Genomic DNA, 23,354 nt, shown 5'->3' on the forward strand with positions numbered 1-23,354 from the left:
TGCTTTTGCTAGAGCAGATATTATGGGTTTTGTGGTTCTTTATTTGAATGCGTTATGTAAGCTGTTTGTCTTATAAAAATGCCAGGACAGTATGCAATGAGCTAGTTGGGCAAAGACTGTGCTAGCACTTAGATTTATTTTGACATTTGCAGTCATTTTTATTATTCTCTGTTATTAGGCTGAATAAGCAGCCTTATTTGGGATGTTGAGATGTTTTAGGAGATTTACAGAGTTTATTATAACTAGTAGCAATTGTTGTTCATTTAACTATAATGCTATAATTTGAAAATTAAATTTGAATAAAATGATATAACACATGTTGGAGTAACCTGGTTCTCAGTTTAATTTCATTATTATAATTATATATACAAATATAAAATATATATTATTATTATTATTATTTTTTTTTTTTTTAATCAGTGTTTGTTTAGAACAAAATGAAGTTGGATGAAAAATGAAAATGGAGTCTGACTGCTTTATTTTTCTGTGGATAGACCTGATGATGAATGTGTACGTTAGAAATATGATCAATATTTTAATAAGTGTTTTAGGAAAAATGAAAAAAAATGTGTACATGATGAATATAGATGAACATGTAAAAAGAAAATTTTTGAAAAACATGTCTGATTAATTAATTATGTTTACTGATATGTCAATTGTGCATAAAGTATCAATGTAAACAATGTAACAGTTTTTGTCACAGCAGCTTTAGCTATTAATCTAGATACTCTACATCTTAATGTGAAAATGGAGACTGGCGTCTTAATTATCATGACGTGTGGACTTGCTTTGGTTCTCAAGGTCATAAAATGACATAGGGCTTAACACATCTGCTGCATTGACTTCTAGTCAAGATGGGTGTGATTTACAGTATTATCCTTCTAATGAAATCCTGGCTCACCATCATATCATGAACCACATGCACATTCTGTGCTACGTGCACAATATAAATAAGAATAATTAGAGAATAAGAATAGTAAGTCAGTTCAAAATGTAAGATAAAACTTTGCACAGAGGCCATGATATTTATTTGTACAGTTTTTACCATCATAATATGAACCATAAATACGGCATGTTCTTTTCCCTTTGTTTTTGGACAAAATTTCAGTTTGATTATAATAATAATGGTCTTCATAAACCCTCTGAAACAAAATAATTTGTTTGACAAAAAACATCAGCCATATCAAACCTGAGATGCACACTGAGCTAGCATGGATGGGCAGATGGATACAGTGCTATAAAATAAATTTAACATTCTCAATGTGAATTGTTTTGTCATCAACGAGAAAATCCACAGTGTGTTTCACATGTGCCAGCAAAATTGTTATGAATAACAATGTTAATTGTTCATCTTTTCTTTCCAGGAGCTGTAGTTATTGCGTTTGTTGTCTGCTGGCTACCCTATCATGCCCGTCGTCTGATGTACTGTTATGTGAATGATTGGACTGAGTGAGTATTTTAAGATTCTGCCCTGAACATTTGGTCGAAAATCTACACCATAAACATCTTAAATGCCTGCCGAGCTATTACCCGCTGACTGAATCAGCAGTAAAACCATAACTACATGATCAAATATACAGCGCGGATATGAGCATGTTTATTTTTAAAGCCTTTCCTAAGGCCAAGGGGTTGTTTGTAACAGTCTATGTAGCATGGAATGGATTCTTTATGACTTGGGGTGAATCCAAGAAGTGCCCTGAGGCGTCTTCAAAGCAAATGGAATCAGCGGGGCCCAACCGGAAAATGTCTTCTACAGCGGGGGGTTATTTACTATCATAGTCACACATAGATACAGTGTTTTGCTCCCAACATCAAACATACACTAAGCTATATTCAACATCCATATTATGCCTCATGAGTTCATTACAGGCCTTCAGATACATGGGTTTAGAAAGCTTATCTATCTATCTCTCTAGCAGATGACAGCCTCAGAACTGTGAATTATCTGCTTTCTGCAATTTATGTTACATGCAGTGTGGGCACTGAATTAATTGAGTGGTAGCTTACAGGTGTTTGGCAGTTTTCCGAAACATATTTAGAAGCTGGAATATAATTCCTGAAATGCTCTAAAGAGTGTCCACCAATCCATTACAGAAGTGTTCCACTGAAGACATTTTGGGCATGAGAGCACTCTATACATCACATAACCTTCCCCCACTGCACACTAATAGTGATCATTTGGTGGATCTGAGGAAAATTACTGGTTTTGATCAATGCCAGCACATACTTGGATTTATTTTGACATTTGCAGTAAGCAGGTTTTATTATCCTCTGTGTTATTAGGCTAAATGAAACAGGTCTTATTACAGATATGTTTAGGGAGATAGAGAATGTGCAATGAAATCAATTTAAGATGCACTATATATCTCCAATGCCTAAATATAGAGTTGCGTAATCTATTAATATTTATTGCCTTAATATATGTTTAATATAGTTTAAAAGTTTTTGAAAATTGAAATTTTTTTAAATGCTCTATATAAAAGGTCAGACAAGATATGCTAGAGCATCGTTCTTCTTTAATTTTATTAGCCTTTTTATCCAGTCTCTCGTTAAAATAATAGTACTGTGACGAGAAAACATTGGCGTATTACTTAAAACTTAAAACTGTAGAAACATCATTTGGAAGATCATTTGGCAGAGCCCCTTGAAATTAAATATAGAGATGTATGTTTGTCTATATTTGTGGTAGTATGCACAGTTATTGATAAATGGTTTCTGTTCCTTTTCTGAAGGTTATTTCTATGGCTAAGTGCTGAGGCAAGGTAGTGTGTAGGACAGAGAAAAAAAAAAGTGAGGTTAGCTGACTTTCACAATAATATGTTATCATCCAATCAGGCTGCATTAACATCAGAATGCAAACACAAGTTCCCCAAGTAGTGGTGAGACTTCCACTTTGGTGGAAGTCTCATTTATAGTCTGCTATTAAACGATTCCTTGAGTAACTCAAATAAAACTTTGTTTAGTCCATTTAACTACACACATTTAACTTAACTTTGGAGCACTTTGGACAGGAAACACAAAAGACACTGCAGAATGAAAAGATGTAGGAACGGGGAGAAAACAGCAAAGGGTGATGAGAAGATTCATATGGAAGCCCAATTCTGCCTTCATTCATTCATTCACTTTCTCCCGCTTATCCGTAATTCGGGTCGCGGGGGCAGCAGTCTAAGCAGGCCCCCGCCTTCGACTGCTGCCCAATTCTCACAGCACCGTCCCTTACGGTCCCTCCTGCAGGTGGTGAGCCCACGGGAAGCAATTCTGACTCTATTTAGTTAAAAGTTTAAGTACTGACTCAAGTTAAATAAATAATTATGGGCTCTGACATATACTTAAGTAAAAGGTAGCCATTATTACTACCTCTTTTAATGACACACCTCACATCATCCAATTAATGTATCCAGGCTGAACAACCACCATACTGTATCGAACACTTGTAGAGTAAAGATGATGATGATGAGGTGATCAGAAATGTCTCTGTTCTCAGTAATGTATGTTGCTGACTCCCTCTGTCTGAGCCACGTTAGCTATACTTGTTGTTGCCTTCTGCCTTGCTAGTTGTTAGCTTTATAGGCTAGCTTATGTCTGTGATAGCCAGGAAATGATACACCAGTGGTAGGTTGAAAATGGCAAAAAAATAGCTGAAAATGGTGCACAATGAGAAGAAAAAAATATTGATCATGTCACAAAATAAATTTTAACTAAAGTAACAAGCCTGGCTTGAAAATGTAAGAAGTAGAAAGTGAAACAGTGAGTAGTGAGTAGAAACAGCTTCAGACTTCTGGCCGACAACATGGTGGATGCACCATAAGGTCGAAGTTGTGAGAAATAAAGTCAGAATTGTGAGAGAAAAAAAAAACAGAATGGTGAGGAATGAAGTCAGAATTACGAGAAATAAACTCAGAATTGCATACATTTTTTAATTTATTTTTTTGCAAGGAAAAGGCGGAATTAAGCAAACTTAAAAAAATAAATGTGGCCAAAGAAAATGACAAAGTTTGGGATCATTTCAAACTTAAACATGAAGAAAACTTTGTACAGTGTGTTTACTTTTTCTTTCTTTATTTTTATATTTTTATTAATGATTTTTTATTTATATATTTGTATATACATTTTGATTTAATATGGCAAATAAATGCACTAAATTGGTTTAGTTTTTACAGATATTCTTGTATGCAATTTTAACAATAAATAATTTTTATTTTTCTAAAAAGGAAACAAATTAATTATTTTCTTATTTTCTCTTGTATATTTAGTATTGTTTTTTAATAAAGAAAAAGTGCTTCTTATTTGCTTCCTTGATTAATCGATGGAATAATCAGTAGAATACTTGATTACTAAAATAACCAATAGCTATAGCCCTAAAATAGACCATGTCTATTAAGTGGGGGAAATTTTGGTATGCATATATTGTGTCAATCCTGAGGTGATAGAGCAAAGGTCCCCAATCTTTTCAGCCAATGCATTTCAGACAGGGTTTTTTGAGGAATGTAATTGTTGCAAGACATTAAATTGTTAATAATAATGATACATAAATACATAGTGAAACATATGGCTTTTGAAAACAACACATTTTAAATTAGGTCGTTTTAATGTATATAAATTCAGCTTCAAATCTTTTCAGGCAGAAAGAATTTGGTGGCTTTTTAAAAAACTAAATTTGACTGGTGATGCCTAAACAAATAAGGCTTAATTTAATAACTAAAATAGTTTTATCTGGATTTGTTTAACAAAAAAATGTATTCAGCCAGTCACATTATTTCAGTTTAAAAAAAATAAATAGTTTCTTGGACAATGGACAACAAATGTTTTAGGTTGGAAATTGAAAAAGACTTGGACAGTGATAACACATTTATGTTTATATTCATACAAGTAACTGTAGTATGTCTTTCTTTATTTCTTTTTTCTCTCCTGCTTAGCACTCTTTATGACTTCTACCATTACTTCTACCTTTTCACCAACGTGCTGTTCTATGTGAGCTCAGCAATCAACCCAGTCCTGTACAACCTCGTCTCGACCAACTACCGCCAGATCTTCTTCTCCACACTGCACAATTTCTGTTTGCCATGCCGACATAAGAAGCGAACGCGCATGCTAACCAGGCACTCTATCAGCATCTGCAGTAACCACACTTTCTCTACCAATGTCATTAAAGAGACTGTCTACTGATAAACAGCAAAAGCCCATCACAAAGTAAGTGTAATCCTAGCAAAGATACTGTTATTACATTTTATCATTTTAGTTCCTTAGCCTTAGTGGTTAGAAAAAAGATCCAAGCAGCATTGCAAACTTACAAAACTAAGCATAAAATTTTAATTAAGTACTGTATCATTGGTTCTGTTTACATGTTTTTTTTTTATTGTGTAAATACTGTATATACTGTAAAATGCAATTTAAATGGGTGTCCAGTTTCATATACATCTAAATTCCAAGACACACAAGATAACTGTACAATAAATCTTTATACTTTTTTTTCCTTATCAGTTTTTCTATCATTGCACTGGCACAGTAGAGTTAATGTCTCAGAATTCGCTATGAAAACATTGAAAGTGGACTATTCGGAATCCACCTCCTATTAGCAAAGCACATTTAAAGCAGACCAAATGCATTTTAAAAAAACATGGTTAATTAACAGCGCAGCTGCATTTCAGCTGACACAATTTCAGGCAATTCTAAGTGGCTCAACGCAATGATGCTTTGTGACAGAGAAATTAAGAAAAGAAAGGACACTAAAGATATTCCTTAGCACCATTAATCACTGAAACTCTGTGGTGTAAGTGAAAGGTAGTTTATTGTGGACATCAGATCTTAATGTCTTAAGGATCTTAAAGATCTTAAATAACCTAATGTCCTTCTTTGCTGCATCTGTGCTTTGGAATGCTGCAGATAGCACAGATCATTAAGACTCTTTTGCAGTGTATTTATTAAATATATTAACCTAAAACAATATGGAATTATTCCATAATGCACAAAGTAGATGTGTGTGGCAAAGAAAGGAGTGCTGATATAAATGGACACATGGCCAGTCTAAGGTGTGTTTTATATCTGAAGACTGTACAATGATTGAGGCGAGATGAGAGACATAATACAGACAAGGTACAATTCAACAACAGAGACTGACACTGTGAGAAGGCTAATATTGTTTCCCATAAAGGTTGTTTGTTCAAGTATTGATGAAAAATCTTCTTCACTGCATCTTCTTCACTCTAACATAATCCCAGTGCAATTATCAATGTGTCAAAAATGAATATTATGAGGTTTCTTGTGTGAAACAACCTAATTAATCTATCAGTCTATTTGTTTAAAATGTACTTAAGAAGCATGTTCAGAGGCTATGAAACACTAGGATCATTTCTGACTTTAGCTTTGAAACAAATAGATGAATGCTGAACATCGATTATTTTGTTGTTTTTATTTTTTTTCCTAGCCTGCATTGCATTACATTGTAACAACTGTCTCTGTGTCTCATTGGAATTCTATAAGTCAAGGAGTCATAAAAAGCTTTAAAATGGATGTATACACATTTTTATATCCACCATACAATATATCTTGAATTTTAAATACATTTAAGGCCTTTTAGATAATGTTCAGATGTTCTGCTACCCTGCACAGAGTAGCTGCCTTGGCAGAGTGAATTTATTAGTGCTTTCACTTGTGCTAATTCAATTTCATTCTAGGGATCAGATCCATTAGATCAGGCAGATAGAACTAATCTTAATAATTGATTGTAATTTCCAGCCGTATCAAAGGCAATGATTAAACATGATCTAAACTGTATACTAATGATTATGTCCTGGAAGGAAAATGTAATGCATAGAGAAAACCAAAGTTTTACTCTGTATTATATATTCACTGTCCGAAAATACTGTGCTGTGTGTATGTCACCTGTGATATATACCTGTGAGTGTATTTTATGTCATTGAGGATTACTGCTCTATGTGGTGTATGTGTAATTTTGCTGCTGTCATAGTAGTACATGAAAAAGAAACTGACACCATTCTTGTTATTCTGAATATGTACATCAGCACAGTGAAATGGTAAAATAACCTGTAATTATTTCTTTTTAATAGTACGCTAGATTTTCAGTGTGTAGGTCTAGTTAATTATTATTTGGTATATTATTCTAATCGATAGTTCACATTATTTTAAGAGAAACAAAATTGGGAGGAAAAACCTGGTATAGGTTTAACACATTTCAAAATTTGGAGCATTATCTGGAATAGCAACTATTTAAACTATTCTAGCAGCTCATGGTTTTTTGTTTGTTTGTTTTTTTTTTTAATCATCTAAATATACCTATCTATTGCCAGGAACTGTTAAAGAAAGTGATCACTTTGTAGCTTTATAAGAAAAATACATACATTTCTATAAAAAGGTTAATTTCAACTAAATTTGGTAAAGACAATACAGTGTAATTAATGGAGAAGCATTTTCCACCTTGTTGATATCTGTTTCACTGGTTCTTCTTTTGTCATATCTTGGTCTTCTCCTTTCAAACTAAGATCATTTCCCAATTACATGGTATTTGTGCTGCATGCTTGTTTGGTTTGTAGATAAAACATGTCTGTCCAATGTGGTTAAAAAAATTAGTATGTGCATTACATAATGAATTACACAGTAATTTTTTACTGTGGACTAGGCTCTTACAGGGAAATAAAGAAAACTGTACAAGCACCAAGAAACTACCAAAGATGTTAAAGTGCAGAATCTCAGCTATTTCTCAGATCTCAAATAAAATTTTTGGAAATAACACACATTAGTTGTATTAAGGTTGTGTATTTTGCTTAATAAAGCTCCCTGGTGGTCTAGTGGTTAGGATGCGGCGCTCTCACTGCTGCGGCCCTGGTCCGATCCCCGGTCAGGGAACCAACCCCAGCCACTCTTAGTGCCGGTCCCAAGCCCGGATAAATGAGGAGGGTTGCATTAGGAAGGGCATCCAGCGTAAAAACGTGCCAAATCAGACATCCGATTGATCCGCTGTGGCGACCCATAATGGGAGAAGCCGAAAGAAAGAAAGAAAGAAAGAAAGAAAGAAAGAAAGAAAGAAAGAAAGAAAGAAAGAAAGAAAGAAAGAAAGAAAGAAAGAAAGAAAGAAAGAAAGAAAGAAAGAAAGAAAGAAAGATTTTGCTTAATAAAGCTCCTATTAGACACTTGTAAAAAGGTTTATTCTCTATGTATTCATCTTAATTTATAGAGACCTGTGTTACTGTGAAGTAATAATGAGTAATAATTGCATTGTTAGTTGTGTTAATGCACAAATAACATGCTTTAAGAACTGGTAATGCAAACTGTTATGGATGTAGTGGATATATATACAGTGTATTCGGTGTAAATTAAAGGAGACATAGGATCAAAAGTGAAGCAGACAAAACAAAATAGGCATATGCTAGTCTGAAAATATTTCAGAAAAAACTAAACCAATATTACAGAAATTGGACATTTTACAATGGGAAAATACTTTTTTCTATTGTCTTATTTGAACATCGTCATTTTTAATTAAGTGTAAAGGAGGATTCAAGTATTGAATAATCATTTGCACAAACTTCTGAAGGAATTCCTAACACAGTTGCTTTAGTAATAATTTAATGGAAAATAAACCTCAAATAAATTCCTTGCACTGTGGCAACTGTGAATCCCATTGAGACCAGCATTGCGTGAAACACATTCAGTGCCCCAAGTTAATCATTTCCCAATGTCTCTTGGCCACTACTGAGGCTGCCACATCTAGTTTAGGACCTAGCAGTGTTGTATTCAGTTGATAAAGGAGGATCTACCCTCAATTTTGGATGCTACATGGCAGATTCACCTCCCAGGTTTTTATCAGCCTGGAAAAAATTCCCCGGTGTTTGTTGTGATTATGGTCATGCAGGTATATTTTAAGACATATATTTACCAGTCATATAATTAAATTTGACTAGGAAATTGATACAGGACTCAAAAATAAATAAAAAACATCAAAAAATTTGTGTAAAGTATTGATTCAGAACCAAGTGTGCATACATTTCAGACTTTATACATCATTGCTAAAAGACTATCTGAATATTCACACTTGCCTTTTTTCAGACTGGAGACATTTATAAGGAAAATTGGTCCAGTTATTCAAGTGTGAAATCTGATTGCATTATGCTTTCCATGATTTCCGTTTTGACATGATTAGCTAAACTTGAACTATTTGCATTTACATTAATGGCATTTGACATCTTTATCCAGAGGGACTTACAAAAGTGCTTTGAATTCTCTAAGAATACATTTAGACTAAAAGTTTTGTTGGTATATATATATATTTATTTATTTATTCATTTATTTTTTTGGCAAACATGAAATAATAATATAATTATTATAGCAGATAATTCTTAATAAAATATTAATGGGATGCACAGAAAATCCATAAGTATGTGTACAAGGATACTACATAAGGCTACAACTTGGCACACAATAAATAAAACTTTTACCAAGTGTCTAATAAATAAAAACAGGAAGCACCCCTGACTTTTAGAATTCTCTTAAATGCAGCTGCTAAAAAATAATATATACATAGTGAATGTCATATATACTGGTTTAAATTACAATATGCCACACATAAAATGCCTTCTCACAACCTTAATCTAAAAAAAGTTATTATTATTATTATTATTATTAGTAGTAAATATCCAAAACTTAATTATCTACATAAAAACAAGAAATTATACAAAATGTCATACTGGAATTTCCTTTACATTGTAAACAAGCTGATCAGAATTATCAAATCATGCTGAGCAGCAAAGTGTCAAAATACAAAGTACAAAAATATAATTATATTGTTCTTTTAGTGTATATGTAAGCGTCCGTAAATTAGAGTTTGCAGTTTGTACTGATGTACTACAGAAGCTGAATACTAATGAGCTTTGAGTTTTTTTGTGAATTGTGTGAAAATACATGAATATAGGTAAATAAATAAGGGAATATAATAAATTGCAATCATGTGGTGATTTTTCTCTTGCACTATCCTTTTTTTGCATTGTCCTGGTACATTGCTATCGAGATAAAACACAAAGTGTTATGAAATATCATATTATATCTGTTGTGAAGTTCAATCTGCCTGAAACAGTCATGCATACTAACAAGACAACAAAGCCTGCACGTTTGACCTTTTATCACAGGGTCCTCAGCAGAATTGATCCCTACATGGAGCCTGCGGTGTGATGGATGTGACTGCTGTGTGACAGATGCATCGGGCTACACCTCCACAAGCATAAACAGCATTGTCCAGCTGTCCGATGTTATAGGATAGTCGATCATTCTTTCAGGTGCATCTAAAAGCCAGCAGCATTCTTATAAGTAATATGTCTAAATGTGCTATTTAGGAAAGCCAGGAGCTATTCAGTCATGACCATAAAAATCTTGTAAAAGCCTTTCTCATGAGTGCTTCAAATGTCTGTACATAACAAATTGTTGTAATAATATGTATATGTGTATGTCTGGATAAACCAAAGGGCAACTTGTGTGTAGACAACATATGTGTTCTTTCTGAGTCTGGTTCCTCTCAAGGTTTCTTCCTCATTCATCTAGGGATTTTTTCTTTGCCGCAGTCGGCCCAGGCTTGCTGATCAGGGATAAATACACAAAATTCCCTTTAATTTTTAAGTTCTGTAAAGCTGCTTTGAGACAATGTCCATTGTGAAAAGCGCTATAGAAATAAATTTGAACTTCATCTTGAACTTTCTGACTTTTCTACTGAGAAGAAACTCTATAAAAATCCTGATATTCTTGAATTTCACACATACAAACACTGACCCCTCGCACAAGCTCATGCTAAAAACTCCTAACATTTCTGTGTTAATATTGCACAGAAACTACAGTTAATTCCACAATCTTATTGAGCAAAACTGATATATAAAACAAATACTTACATATGTTATTATATAAAAAAATATGAGGATGCTATATAGTATGCACAGGTGACATGAATAACACTGATTATCTCATCATCTTGCCACCTGTTAGTAGGTAGGATATATTAGGCACCGAGTGAACTCGGTGAACCCCTAATATATTGTCTTCAAAGTTAATGTGTTAGAAGCAGGAAAATTAGGCAAGCTTAAGGATTTGACAAGGGCCAAATTGTGATGGCTAAATGACTGGGTCAGAGCATATCCAAAATTGCAGCTCTTGTGGGGTGTGCACGGTCTGCAGTGGTCAGTATCTATCAAAAAATGGTCCAAGGAAGGAACAGTGGTGGACTGGCAACAACATCCAAGGCTCATTGATGCACATGTGGAGCAAAGGCTGGCCTGTGTGTTCTGATCCAACAGATGAGCTTCTGTAGCTAAAAATGCTGAAGAAGTTAATGCTGGTCTTGATAGAAAGGTGTCAGAATACACAGTGCATCACAGTTTGGGGCTGCGTATTCACAGACCAGTATTACTTGGACAAGTACTACCTACCTAAGCATTGTTGCAGACTATGTACAATCTTCCATGGCCTCCTTCAGCAGGATCAAGCAAAAATGGTTCAGGAATGGTTTAAGGAGCACAGCAATGAGTTTCAGGTGTTGACTTGGCCTCCAAATTCCCCAGATCTCAATCCAATTGAGCATATGTGGGATGTGCTGGACAAACAAGTCCGTTTTATGGAGGCCCCACCTTGCATCTTACAGCACTTAAAGGATCTGCTGCTAACATCTGGGTGCCAGATACCACATCACAACTTCAGGGGTCTAATGGAGCCCATGCCTCTATGGGTCAAGACTGTTTTGGCAGCAAAAGTGGGACCAACCCAACATTAGGCAGGTGGTCATAATGTTATGCCTGATCGGTGTATATATTGTATGTTTGTGGGGATGGTATCGTTTTTGTTTATATATATATATATATATATATATATATATATACAGTGAGGAAAATAAGTATTTGAACACGCTGCTATTTTGCAAGTTCTCCCACTTAGAAATCATTGAGGGGTCTGAAATTGTCATCGTAGGTGCATGTCCACTGTGAGAGACATAATCTAAAAAAAAAATCCAGAAATCACAACGTATGATTTTTAAACTATTTATTTGTATGATACAGCTGCAAATAAGTATTTGAACACCTGAGAAAGTCAATGTTAATATTTGGTACAGGAGCCTTTGTTTGCAATTACAGAGGTCAAACGTTTCCTGTAGTTTTTCACCAGGTTTGCACACACTGCAGGAGGGATTTTGGCCCACTCCTCCACACAGATCTTCTCTAGATCAGTCAGGTTTCTGGCCTGTCGCTGAGAAACACGGAGTTTGAGCTCCCTCCAAAGATTCTCTATTGGGTTTAGGTCTGGAGACTGGCTAGTCCATGCCAGAACCTTGATATGCTTCTTACAGAGCCACTCCTTGGTTATCCTGGCTGTGTGCTTCGGGTCATTGTCATGTTGGAAGACCCAGCCTCGACCCATCTTCAATGCTCTAACTGAGGGAAGGAGGTTGTTCCCCAAAATCTCGCAATACATGGCCCCGGTCATCCTCTCCTTAATACAGTGCAGTCGCCCTGTCCCATGTGCAGAAAAACACCCCCAAAGCATGATGCTACCACCCCCATGCTTCACAGTAGGGATGGTGTTCTTGGGATGGTACTCATCATTCTTCTTCCTCCAAACACGTTTAGTGGAATTATGACCCAAAAGTTCTATTTTGGTCTCATCTGACCACATGACTTTCTCCCATGACTCCTCTGGATCATCCAAATGGTCATTGGCAAACTTAAGACGTGCCTGGACATGTGCTGGTTTAAGCAGGGGAACCTTCCGTGCCATGCATGATTTCAAACCATGACGTCTTAGTGTATTACCAACAGTAACCTTGGAAACGGTGGTCCCAGCTCTTTTCAGGTCATTGACCAGCTCCTCCCGTGTAGTTCTGGGCTGATTTCTCACCTTCCTTAGGATCATTGAGACCCCACGAGGTAAGTTGTTGCATGGAGCCCCAGTCCGAGGGAGATTGACAGTCATGTTTAGCTTCTTCCATTTTCTAATGATTGCTCCAACAGTGGACCTTTTTTCACCAAGCTGCTTGGCAATTTCCCCGTAGCCCTTTCCAGCCTTGTGGAGGTGTACAATTTTGTCTCTAGTGTCTTTGGACAGCTCTTTGGTCTTGGCCATGTTAGTAGTTGGATTCTTACTGATAGTATGGGGTGGACAGGTGTCTTTATGCAGCTAACGACCTCAAACAGGTGCATGTAATTTAGGATAATAAATGTAGTGGAGGTGGACATTTTAAAGGCAGACTAACAGGTCTTTGAGGGTCAGAATTCTAGCTGATAGACAGGTGTTCAAATACTTATTTGCAGCTGTATCATACAAATAAATAGTTTAAAAATCATATATTGTGATTTCTGGATTTTTTTTTTAGATTATGTCTCTCACAGTGGACATGCACCTACGATGACAATTTCAGACCCCTCCATGATTTCTAAGTGGGAGAACTTGCAAAATAGCAGAGTGTTCAAATACTTATTTTCCTCACTGTATATATATATATATATATATATATATATATATATATATATATATATATATATATATATATATATATATATATATAACTCTAAACATTTCCTATTAAGTCAGATTGTGGCCTTAAAATGCTAACAACTCATGACACCCATAACATTTCAGAGAACTCCTGAACCACTAGCTAAAACACTGCACAATGGCATTAATAATCTAGCAATACATCTTGTGTTTTTTCATACTTGTGATGACTCAGTCAATTAGATGGTCCTTTATTGCTGCTCAGGTCATTTGGTCATTTGCGTCAAAGGTGGTTTGAGTGATTGGCTCATAATGCATCTCTTACCTAATTCACACCTGTTCTTGCAATTGTTTTACCAAGGGCACATGTTAATGGCAAATGTGAATGAGGATTTGTCAGAGAAACTATTTTGTGGTTTATATAAATAAAATATAAAATATTTATTTTTTACTTATCAAAATGTGATTTTAAATAAAAACTATCATCTACTCAAATAAATTATTTAGAATGACTGTAATTCATTTACCTATGTCACAAGAGTAAATGTAGGGGCAGTACAAAGTAGAGCACATAATGGTAATATTGCACAAAATGGTACTTCACAGTTATTGCAATTGGAATATGTTAAATTACATTTACCTCAGGTGGATAACATTGAAGTGCACATACACTGAACATCATACCTATCTCTAGGCTTTACCCTTATACGACTGTATAGGATTATATGTTGTCTTTAAATGTTGTATCTTGAGAATTCGTAGGATAAAAATATATTTCAGCACGGCAGTGCTCCTGTTCACAAAGCAGGGTCCATGAAGACATGGTCTGCTATAGGTGATGTGGTCGCACTCAAATGGCCTTACCTAAACCCCATTGAACACCACTTGGATGAAACACTGATTGCACCCCAGGCCATCTTACTAAAGACTTTAATATACATTTTGATAATCAGGAATAATCCTTAAGAACAGTAGTTGGGTCTATGTTAGGTTCAGTAGGGATTAATTAGAATGTTATAGGCTCACTCATAGTGGTGGACACACTCTTAATTTAATACTAACATTTGGATTAGATATAAAAAATAGAGTGATAATTCCATAGTACTGAAGCTATTTCAGATCATTACCTTGGATTCTTTAAAAACTTCCTCAGTCATAGCATAAGTACCTTGCCACATTCCGTGACAAGCAAACATTCACAATGTAACTACAGCCAGTTACATCAATAAAACTCGCGATATCGACATTAATTGGATCACCATCTGACCCCGCAGAGCTCGACAGGGCTACTGAATGCCTAAATTCAATGTTTTCAATGTTCTGTTATACCCTAGATCAGGGGTGGACAACCAGTCAAGAGACCAAGAGACCATTTTTTACTGTGTTACTGCAAAGAGCCACATCATTCACATGGGCATACATGAATATCACCCATCCCTTCCTCACACACACACACACACACACACACACACACACACACACACACACACACACACTGCTCAGCCAGATTTATTGTAAATGTCACACACCAACATGATAATGACAGAAATTGACTCCTACAGTACTAAGACCACAGGCCAGTCATTTTCAACAATGAACACACACACAAACTCTCAGTTCAACCAAGTCCACAAACAAAAATTTAATAATTTACAATAGCGTTTTTCTTTTACAATGCATGTTGCTTAGTGGGACTTCTGGCATTCCAGGTCAGAGTGCAACTGTGGTTTAATAGCCGTGTTAATGTCCCATATTCTGCGTTCAACAGTGTGGTGGGACAGTTGGATGTCTAATACCATGCGGTTCAGTTTGTTGTTTTCAGAAGACAAGATTTCAACAACGTCACTGAGGCATTTTTTTATGAACTCCCCTTCATTGTATAGCTTTTTAGCTGGTGTAATGTTCCAAACCAGTTAAAACTGTATCTGCTTTTCTTCCTGACTTTTCAAAGTGACCCACTTGTGTTTGTGAAGTTCAGTCCCTTTTGGAAATTCTTGGTCGATGTTAGCATGGAGTGAGCTGAAGTGGCGCTAAAGATTTGAAGCTTTGAAATGCGCTAATGACACCTGACATAAGGCAGAATGACTTGTCATTATGTTCAACAAAAAAAAAAAAACTCTCCCACTCTGTTAAAAACGTCCTGTGTTCATCTTCATATTTTCGTTTTGCAGTGCATTTTTTCCTGCCATTTTGAGAGCGAACTTGACACAAATTGTTTACTTAAAATTTAAGTAAACAATTTGCATATCGAAGTTTGTGTTTGTGTTTTTCGCCTTGAGTTCATTACGGTATTTTCGTCAAATGCGCATGTGCGTAAGATGAAAATACCGCAAAGTTTCCCAGTAGGGGCAAGATCATTTAAGTCTTAAAAATACTGTATTGAACTCAAGCGAAGTGAACACGCACATTAAAAAAACACAAACACAAACGTCGATATAAACGTAAGATGAAACCAGGCAAAGAGCCGCAGGTTGGCCGCCCCTGCCCTAGATGATAAAAAAATTAGTACAGTGGTGTAATGATCATCTGTGTACCTTAAAACAGATCACTCAGAAATTAGAACGTAAATGGTATCATACTAAATTGGCAGTATTTTAAATAGCATGGAAGGAGAGCCTCCTAAATTATAGAAAATCTCTTAGTGCTGCTAGATCAGCCTATTTCTCTTCCCTTGTAGAAATAACAATTAAATTATTTTTTATTTGTATAAAAATAAACATAGTCTTAAAGCATCTTTACACATATAATGTGGTGATAAAGTTTGTCCCTGATGAGCAAGCCGGTGGTGACCCATTGACTCTGTAAGCATAAGCCTATATTTTTATTCAGTGTTGTAGCAACATTAACAGGGAATAAAAGCACTGTACTAACAAGCAAACCATTACCAGGCAGTAATGACTTCATGAACTTCTTCAATAATCAAATTTAATCAGGCAAAAAAGTTAATTCAAAATAATTTTATAAATAACCCTGTAGATAGCACTGTAGTTATATTAGATAATCAATTACAAAGTTCTCTTCTATTCAAGAGAATAAATTGTTTTTATTTATTTCCGCATCAAAATCAACTTGTGTTGTAGATCCTTTCCTACAAGTTTCTTCAAACAGATAATTCCAGACTTACTTGAATCTGTTCTAAAAATAATAAATTATCCCATTAGCACTTTTTATGTACCAAAATCTTTTAAACTGCAAGTTACAGCCACTTAATTAAAAAAAAACTGACCTTAACGCTTGTTAGCTGTTCAACTATAGGCCAATATCAAACCTCTCCTTTATCTCTAAGATTCTAAAAAAGGTTGTAGCACAGCAGTTAAGCTCACACCTACTTAAGAATAACGTTTTCATAATGTATCAGTCCGGATTTAGGCCTCATCATAGCACAGGTGTAGTGGATTTGCTCTGCGTTGTGTGCATTTATAATAAAAAAAGACTTTACTTTCAGCTTCTGGGTTTCTGTATTGAAACAACAGACACCATCAGACAATAAAAGGGAGAATCTCTGGTCTAGCCGTGCCTCTCATCGCTATCACATTCCGCAAAAGAAAGAGTTTATAATATACATTAACAATTATAGAACTACAGTAATGATATAATGTTAGGAGAAAGGAAAATACAGAAAATTAAAACAATACTATAATGATACATTTGCATACCTGTACTGAAACAACAGACACCATCAGACAATAAAAGGGAGAATCTCTGGTGCCTGGTAATCATTACATACTTTTTCAATGTATATTCATTTAGCAGGAAATGCATTTAAACCTCTCATGGATCATTAAAAATTACGTTATTTTAGTCAATCATAAATTTATAACTAGATAAAATTTTTAAACTCTGTTTTTTTTAAAGAATGCTATACGTGTAATGGCGCCCATTATCCAAAAGCATAATAAAAATAAACATACTCTTTACAACATTTATCACTTGGATTACTAACCTGTAAATAAAGTATAATTTACAAATAATCATGTTTCACACAGAAATTCCATAACCGATCAGTAATTAATAATATTTTAACACCTTTTCGAGGAGCTGATAAAACATACCTCTCACCATTCTCCTCACTATCTTAGGTAAAGTTTGGTGTTCCTCAAAGATCTGTCTTAGGCCTACTGCTTTTCTCTTTATATATGCTCAACTCTGTGAAATTATATGTAAACATGGTATTAGCTTCCATTGCTATGCTGATGACAGACAGTTGTATTTTTCAGCAAAATCAGATGAGAGAGATTACCTTAAAAATGTTGGGAAGTGTGTAAAAAACATTTGGCAGTTGATGCTTTATTAACTTCTCAGCGTGTCCAGTATTCAAAGACCTTGGTGTGATCATTGGCTCTAGCCTGTCCTTTGAGGCTCATGTGATTAACATTACAGTAGAGAGACAGTAGAGTTTTTAACCAGATTGTTTAACAAGATTCTGGAAGGTGGGAGGATGCCTGAGGAATGGAGAAGCAGTGTGCTGGTACCGATCTTTAAGCATAAGGGGGAGGGGACCCAGGAACGTTCCTCAGGACCATAGCCCTTCTAATACACTAGATACTGGAGCTCCCTACCACGGCGATGGAAGCAGAGAAAGCGGGGTACAGTGTAGGCGGGACCTCCATCAATGACCTGGGCGGGCAAAGGGGTCTGGTTAAGGGCACTAAGGAGCAGGCCTGGTCAGGTCGAACCCTGGAGACATTAAACGTAGGGTGGATCCAGAGTGCTCTGGGGAGCCTCAGTCAGAGGCCACAGGATTGACGAATTTGAAAAAGGAGAATGGGCCTGTCGAGAAAAAATATTCTTATCTAGCGTGTTTTAATCAAACTAATATTAAACCAACAAATTGACCTAATAATTAGTATAGAACCTATTAGATAATAGAAGTAGCTTGATTAAACCTATTTAGCTTATATGTTAATTAAACTCATGTAACCTATTTACTCCAAGTATAATTAAAATAATAATAATCAGATACTAATACATAAGAGTAGAATAGAGTCTGACTGGTGTTATGAGTGTGTTGAAGAGACAGAAAAAGACAAGGGAGATTTAAGCATGTTTATTGGGAAAAAATAGCTTGTGGGCCTCAGCCGCTGCAGAAGACATGGGTAAGTAATCAGGGTCAGAATCAGGTGAAGTTATGGGAGGATCATAATTATCAAGTAACGGAACCGGAAAAGTAGGAGAATAATTAGTAGGAGACCAACATGAAGGGAAAGGAGGAGATGGTTGGTTTGTTGCAGGAATGCGGGTGTCATCATCAAAGTCCTCATCATAGGTTTGGGTTTTCTGATGATAAACAGCAGAGAGGTCAGACGAGGTCTGTGTGCTCATATTATGTGTAAAGGTACGCTGCATGATGCAAGGATGCAGACAGGGGTTCTCTAGAATAGTTGGGGTAGAGAGGTGTTCAATAAATCGAGCAACCTCAGTGGGGAGAGAGAAGAGTTGAAACAGACGATGCTGTCTGCGTAGAATGCTGAGATGTCCCAAAACGTCTGCGAATTGGAGCTGAATAAAAGAAACCAACAAAGATACAATGTAAAAAGGGTGAAATCACAGTGACTAAAACAAAAAATAAATATGTGCATGTAGCAACAAAAGTAACAAGCTTATAAATGCTATCCGTGTGAAGCTCAACACACTATGTAACAGTCAGATCAGAATGAACAAATGAAGTATGACCTAGGTACTTACATAACCAAGCAGAACTTCTTCTTCTTTCGGCTGCTCCCATTAGGGGTCGCCACAGAGGATCATTCATCTCCATACCAGCCTGTCCTCTACATCTGTTTCACACCAACTACCTGCATGTCTTCCCTCACCACATCCACAAACCTTCTCCTTGGCCTTCCTCTTTTCCTCCTACCTGGTGGCTCCATCCTCAGCATTCTTCTATCAATATAACTCATGTCCCTTCTCTGCACATGTCCCAACCATCTCAATCTTGCCTCCCTCACCTTGTCCCCAAAACATCCTACATGGGCTGTCCCTCTAATAAACTCATTTCGAATCCTGTCCATCCTCGTCACTCCCAACGAAAACCTCAGCATCTTCAGCTCTGCTACCTCCAGCTCCGCCTCCTGTCTTTTACTCAATGCCACTGTCTCTAATCCATACAACATCGCCGGTCTCACCACAGTCCTATAAACTTTCCCTTTCATTCTTGCAGATACCCTACTATAACAAATCACTCCTGTCACTCTTCTCCACCCACTCCACCCTGCCTGCACTCTTTTCTTTACTTCTCCACCTCTTCTACCTGTAACCGCACCACTCCACTGCCCTCCCTCTCATTCACACACATGTACTCTGTCTTACTCCTACTGAGGCTCTTCTCAACCTGCTCACTACTCTCACCACAAATCACAATATCATCTGCAAACATCATAGTCCAGGGAGACTCCTGTCTGACCTCGTCTGTCAGCCTGTCCATCACCACTGCAAACAGGAAAGAGCTCAGGGCCGATCCTTGATGCAGTCCAACCTTCACCCTGAACCAGCCTGTCTTTCCTACTGCACATAACCATGCAGAACCATATAGTTACACATATATGAATAGACAAATGACCACCTTCTATGGGCTCACTAGAACATGACTTCTATAAAGAAGTTTTTGCTTTTACTCATCCAAGACTAAAGATCTTTCATTGGCTGTTGAAGTCTAATAAATTTTATTCAATCAGGTTTAGAGTGCTACATTGGGAACCAACTGAAACAAAGAATCCACCCATGATTTTTCTGCTCAGAGATGGGTACTGAGTTCTGACAGGCTAATGAAGCATGGGGCAGGCTTCCGACAGGTGGCCTTAAGGGGAAGGTCCCGAGTGTAGAGCCATACTCGCTGTCTGACATGGTAATTAGGGGCTAGGCGCCGCTTATGGTTGGCCCCTGGCAAAGTCTTATGTCGTTTTTAAGCAGGGCCGCTCGGGCGGTTCTCCAGCCGTGATGGCAGCGTTGGAAGAAAAGGGCGGCAGAGGGGACATCGGACAGAGGTTCCTGGTTTAAGAAAGTTGGCGGCAGGTAACCGTGGATCACCTGGAAGGGTAAAAGCCCTGTGGCAGCAGTGGGAAGGGTATATTGGTTGATCCGTCCAGGAGGAGGGTTCCTGACTGCAAAGGAGCCGGAGACCAGTTTACAGATCCTGGTTGAGCCTCTTATTTTGTCCGTTCGTCTAGGGCCGAAATCCAGATGAGAGGCTGGTCGAGATGCCCAAAAGGTAGCAGAACTCTCTCCAAAACTAAACCGAAAATTGGGGTCCGCGGCCGAGACGATATCTCTGTGAAATCCATGGAGGCAAAATATAGATATGGAGGGCCAGCTTGGCAGTTTTCTTGGCAGATGGCAGCTTGGGTAGAGCGATGAAGTGGGCAATCTTTGAAAACAGATCAATGACCGTCATGACGACCATGTTGCCATTGGAAGGGGGCAGCCCGGTAACGAAGTCCATAGCGAGGTGTGACCTCGGACATTTCGTAATAGAAGGAGCGGAACTGCCTCCAGTACATGTATGTCAATGTTAAATTTTTTGTCCAATCAGATTTAAGCCTCTATGTGCTGCCCTGTCAAGCTTATCTGCCCAGGGCCTTCAGAATCAGTAGTGCTGGCTGATGTACCTTAGACTTTATTAGCAATAGTTTTGTTTCTTTAACCAATCATATTTAAAATTCACCTCACAGGACCAGCTTGCTGGCCCAGAATAGCGTCAGTATTTTTCCGTCCACTGATTGATTGGTCAGAGGGAAACTGTTACAGCCAAGTTCCACTGCAAAAACACATCTGTAGTGCTCTGCACACATTAATGCATCTGAGTTAGACTGGCTGACGGAGGAAGAGAAATTGATTTGGTCTTGGACATACTTAAAAATCCATTTTCATGGCGGACTTTTCCAGAAAAGCTAGACATTGTAAGGAGAGGTCTGCCAACCCCTTAATTCTAGCTCGTATCAGCCCGGCAAAGGGTTTGTTTGCCACTTCCAGACCAGTGCCTAGGAGCGATACCACTGGCTTACAGCCTGTGAGGAGCGGTGCAAATTATGAGTATGCATCTCTGGGGAGTAGGTTGTATTTGATAAAAAAAATTTATGTTTTTAGTATGGTATTAGACAAATAGTGATTCTGAACTGCTACAGATGATCAGAGGTGGCAAAAGTACACACATCCTTTACTTAAGTAGAAGTACAGATACTCATGTTTTAAAATACTCGGGTAAAAGTTGAAGTACTAATTAAACTTTTTTACTTAAGTGAAAGTAAAGAAGTTTTGGCTCTGACATGTTCTTAAGTAAAAAGTAGTTATTACTGCTACCTGTTTTAGCTGTTAACTGGACCTCACATCATAGATAGATAGATAGATAGATAGATAGATAGATAGATAGATAGATAGATAGATAGATAGATAGATAGATAGATAGATAGGTAGATAGGTAGATAGATAGCCAGCCTAGTGCAGACATGGGTAAACTACGGCCCGCGGGCCACACACATGGGTTTATTAATCCGGCCCGCCAAACGTGACCAAATTCTATTACAATAGGTACGGGTAAACATTGTTCAATTTACCTTTCCCCTGTAATGCCTATGTTTCCCCTAAAGATGTCGCACTTCAGCTCCATTGATGTTGTTCGGGTGCATTACTCTCTTCTTCTCTTAAGAGAGCTTACCGGTAATCTGATACCGGTAAACTCTTTAAAAACTGCGACAGTTTCTAACAAACACCTCGGATCTATCCTGAGAATTGCGACAACAAAACTTAATTCAGACTTTGATGAACTGGCAAAATAAGGAGTTCTACAACACTGTTTCTACTGAAACTGAACTTGAGTTTTTCTGCTGTGTTTATTGATGCACTGGCAAATAAAAAGATCAACAAATTGATCTTTTGCCACTTGATGAAACTGAAACTCACGGGCCACAATGGGTTCTAAAATTTGACAGAGGGGCCGGGTCACATATATATATATATATATATATATATATGACCCGGCCCCTCTGTCAAATTTTAGAATTTTAGTTGGTAAATAAAACTTCTGGACCTTGTCCCCTCTGAAAACACTTCAATTCTGTCCTTTCTGTGTTGGATTAATTGCTTTAAAAATAAAATGCTTTTCAGCAGTGGTCGCTCAGTGGTTTAAGGCTTGTGCCTCATCTAAACATGCTTCCCAGTCTGATCTCTTCCATAGTTCAGTGGGTTAAGGTTGGTGCCTCGCTGATGGTAAGGATCAGGGTTTGAATCCTGCTAGTTGTGATGTAGGTTATGTTCCTGCTTCCTAAATCTTTCTTTAGCTTTATATGCTTGTGCTGATGGTTTAAAGGTAGATAGACCTGCTCTAAACAACCTTGCTGGCCCGTCTTCCCTGATGGTTCAGTGGGTTAAAGCAGGTTTCTTGCTTTTGGTGGGGTTCAGGGTTCGAATCCTGCTTTCTATCTGCCAGTCACTATCAGGATTCACTTCCTACATCTTTCTTTAGCGATATATTTTTGTTTTTAATGGGATGAAAAGAAAGATAGACCTGCTCTAAATAAGCGTCCTAGCCTGTCCTCACCAATGGTTCAATGGGTTAAGGTTGGTATCTCATTGGTGGGGATCATGGTTTGAATCCTGCTTTCTTCCTGTTATTTACATTGTGGGTTCAACTTGTGCTGCTTACATCTGTATTTGCTTCCTACATATTTCTTTACTGTTAAATTCTTGTGTTGATGGTATGAAAAGAATGATAGACCTGCTCTAATTAAGCTTCCCATCCTGTTTTTTTCTGATGGCTTAGTGGGTTAAGGCTGGTACTTTGCTAATGTTGGTGGTCAGGGTTCAAACCTGGCTTTCTGTCTGCTAGTCATGAGGTAGGTTAAATTCCTGATTCCTACATCTTCATATTCTTGTTTAGATGGGTT

The 23,354-nt window shown here is 37.1% G+C and overlaps 1 protein-coding gene across 2 annotated transcripts in view; it reads left to right on the plus strand.

Annotated features, from left to right (window-relative positions):
• The window catches only part of ntsr1 (neurotensin receptor 1 (high affinity)), a 31,482-nt gene extending 21,074 nt beyond the window's left edge, over nucleotides 1–10,408 (plus strand). Inside the window, exons 3-5 of one of the 2 annotated variants that reach the window (XM_083570221.1) lie at nucleotides 1,365–1,449; nucleotides 4,917–5,190; nucleotides 10,137–10,408. In XM_083570221.1, coding sequence (XP_083426347.1) covers nucleotides 1,365–1,449; nucleotides 4,917–5,166 — 335 coding nt within the window. In that variant the 3' untranslated portion in view covers nucleotides 5,167–5,190; nucleotides 10,137–10,408. Of the gene's footprint in view, nucleotides 1–1,364; nucleotides 1,450–4,916; nucleotides 6,179–10,136 lie in introns of those variants that run through there. The other variant, XM_083570220.1, reaches the window with a different exon arrangement.
• Nucleotides 10,409–23,354: the final 12,946 nt, after the last annotated feature.

Source organism: Silurus aristotelis (genome assembly GCF_946808225.1).
Source record: "Silurus aristotelis genome assembly, chromosome: 19".
In the NCBI taxonomy this organism is placed as follows: domain Eukaryota; kingdom Metazoa; phylum Chordata; class Actinopteri; order Siluriformes; family Siluridae; genus Silurus; species Silurus aristotelis.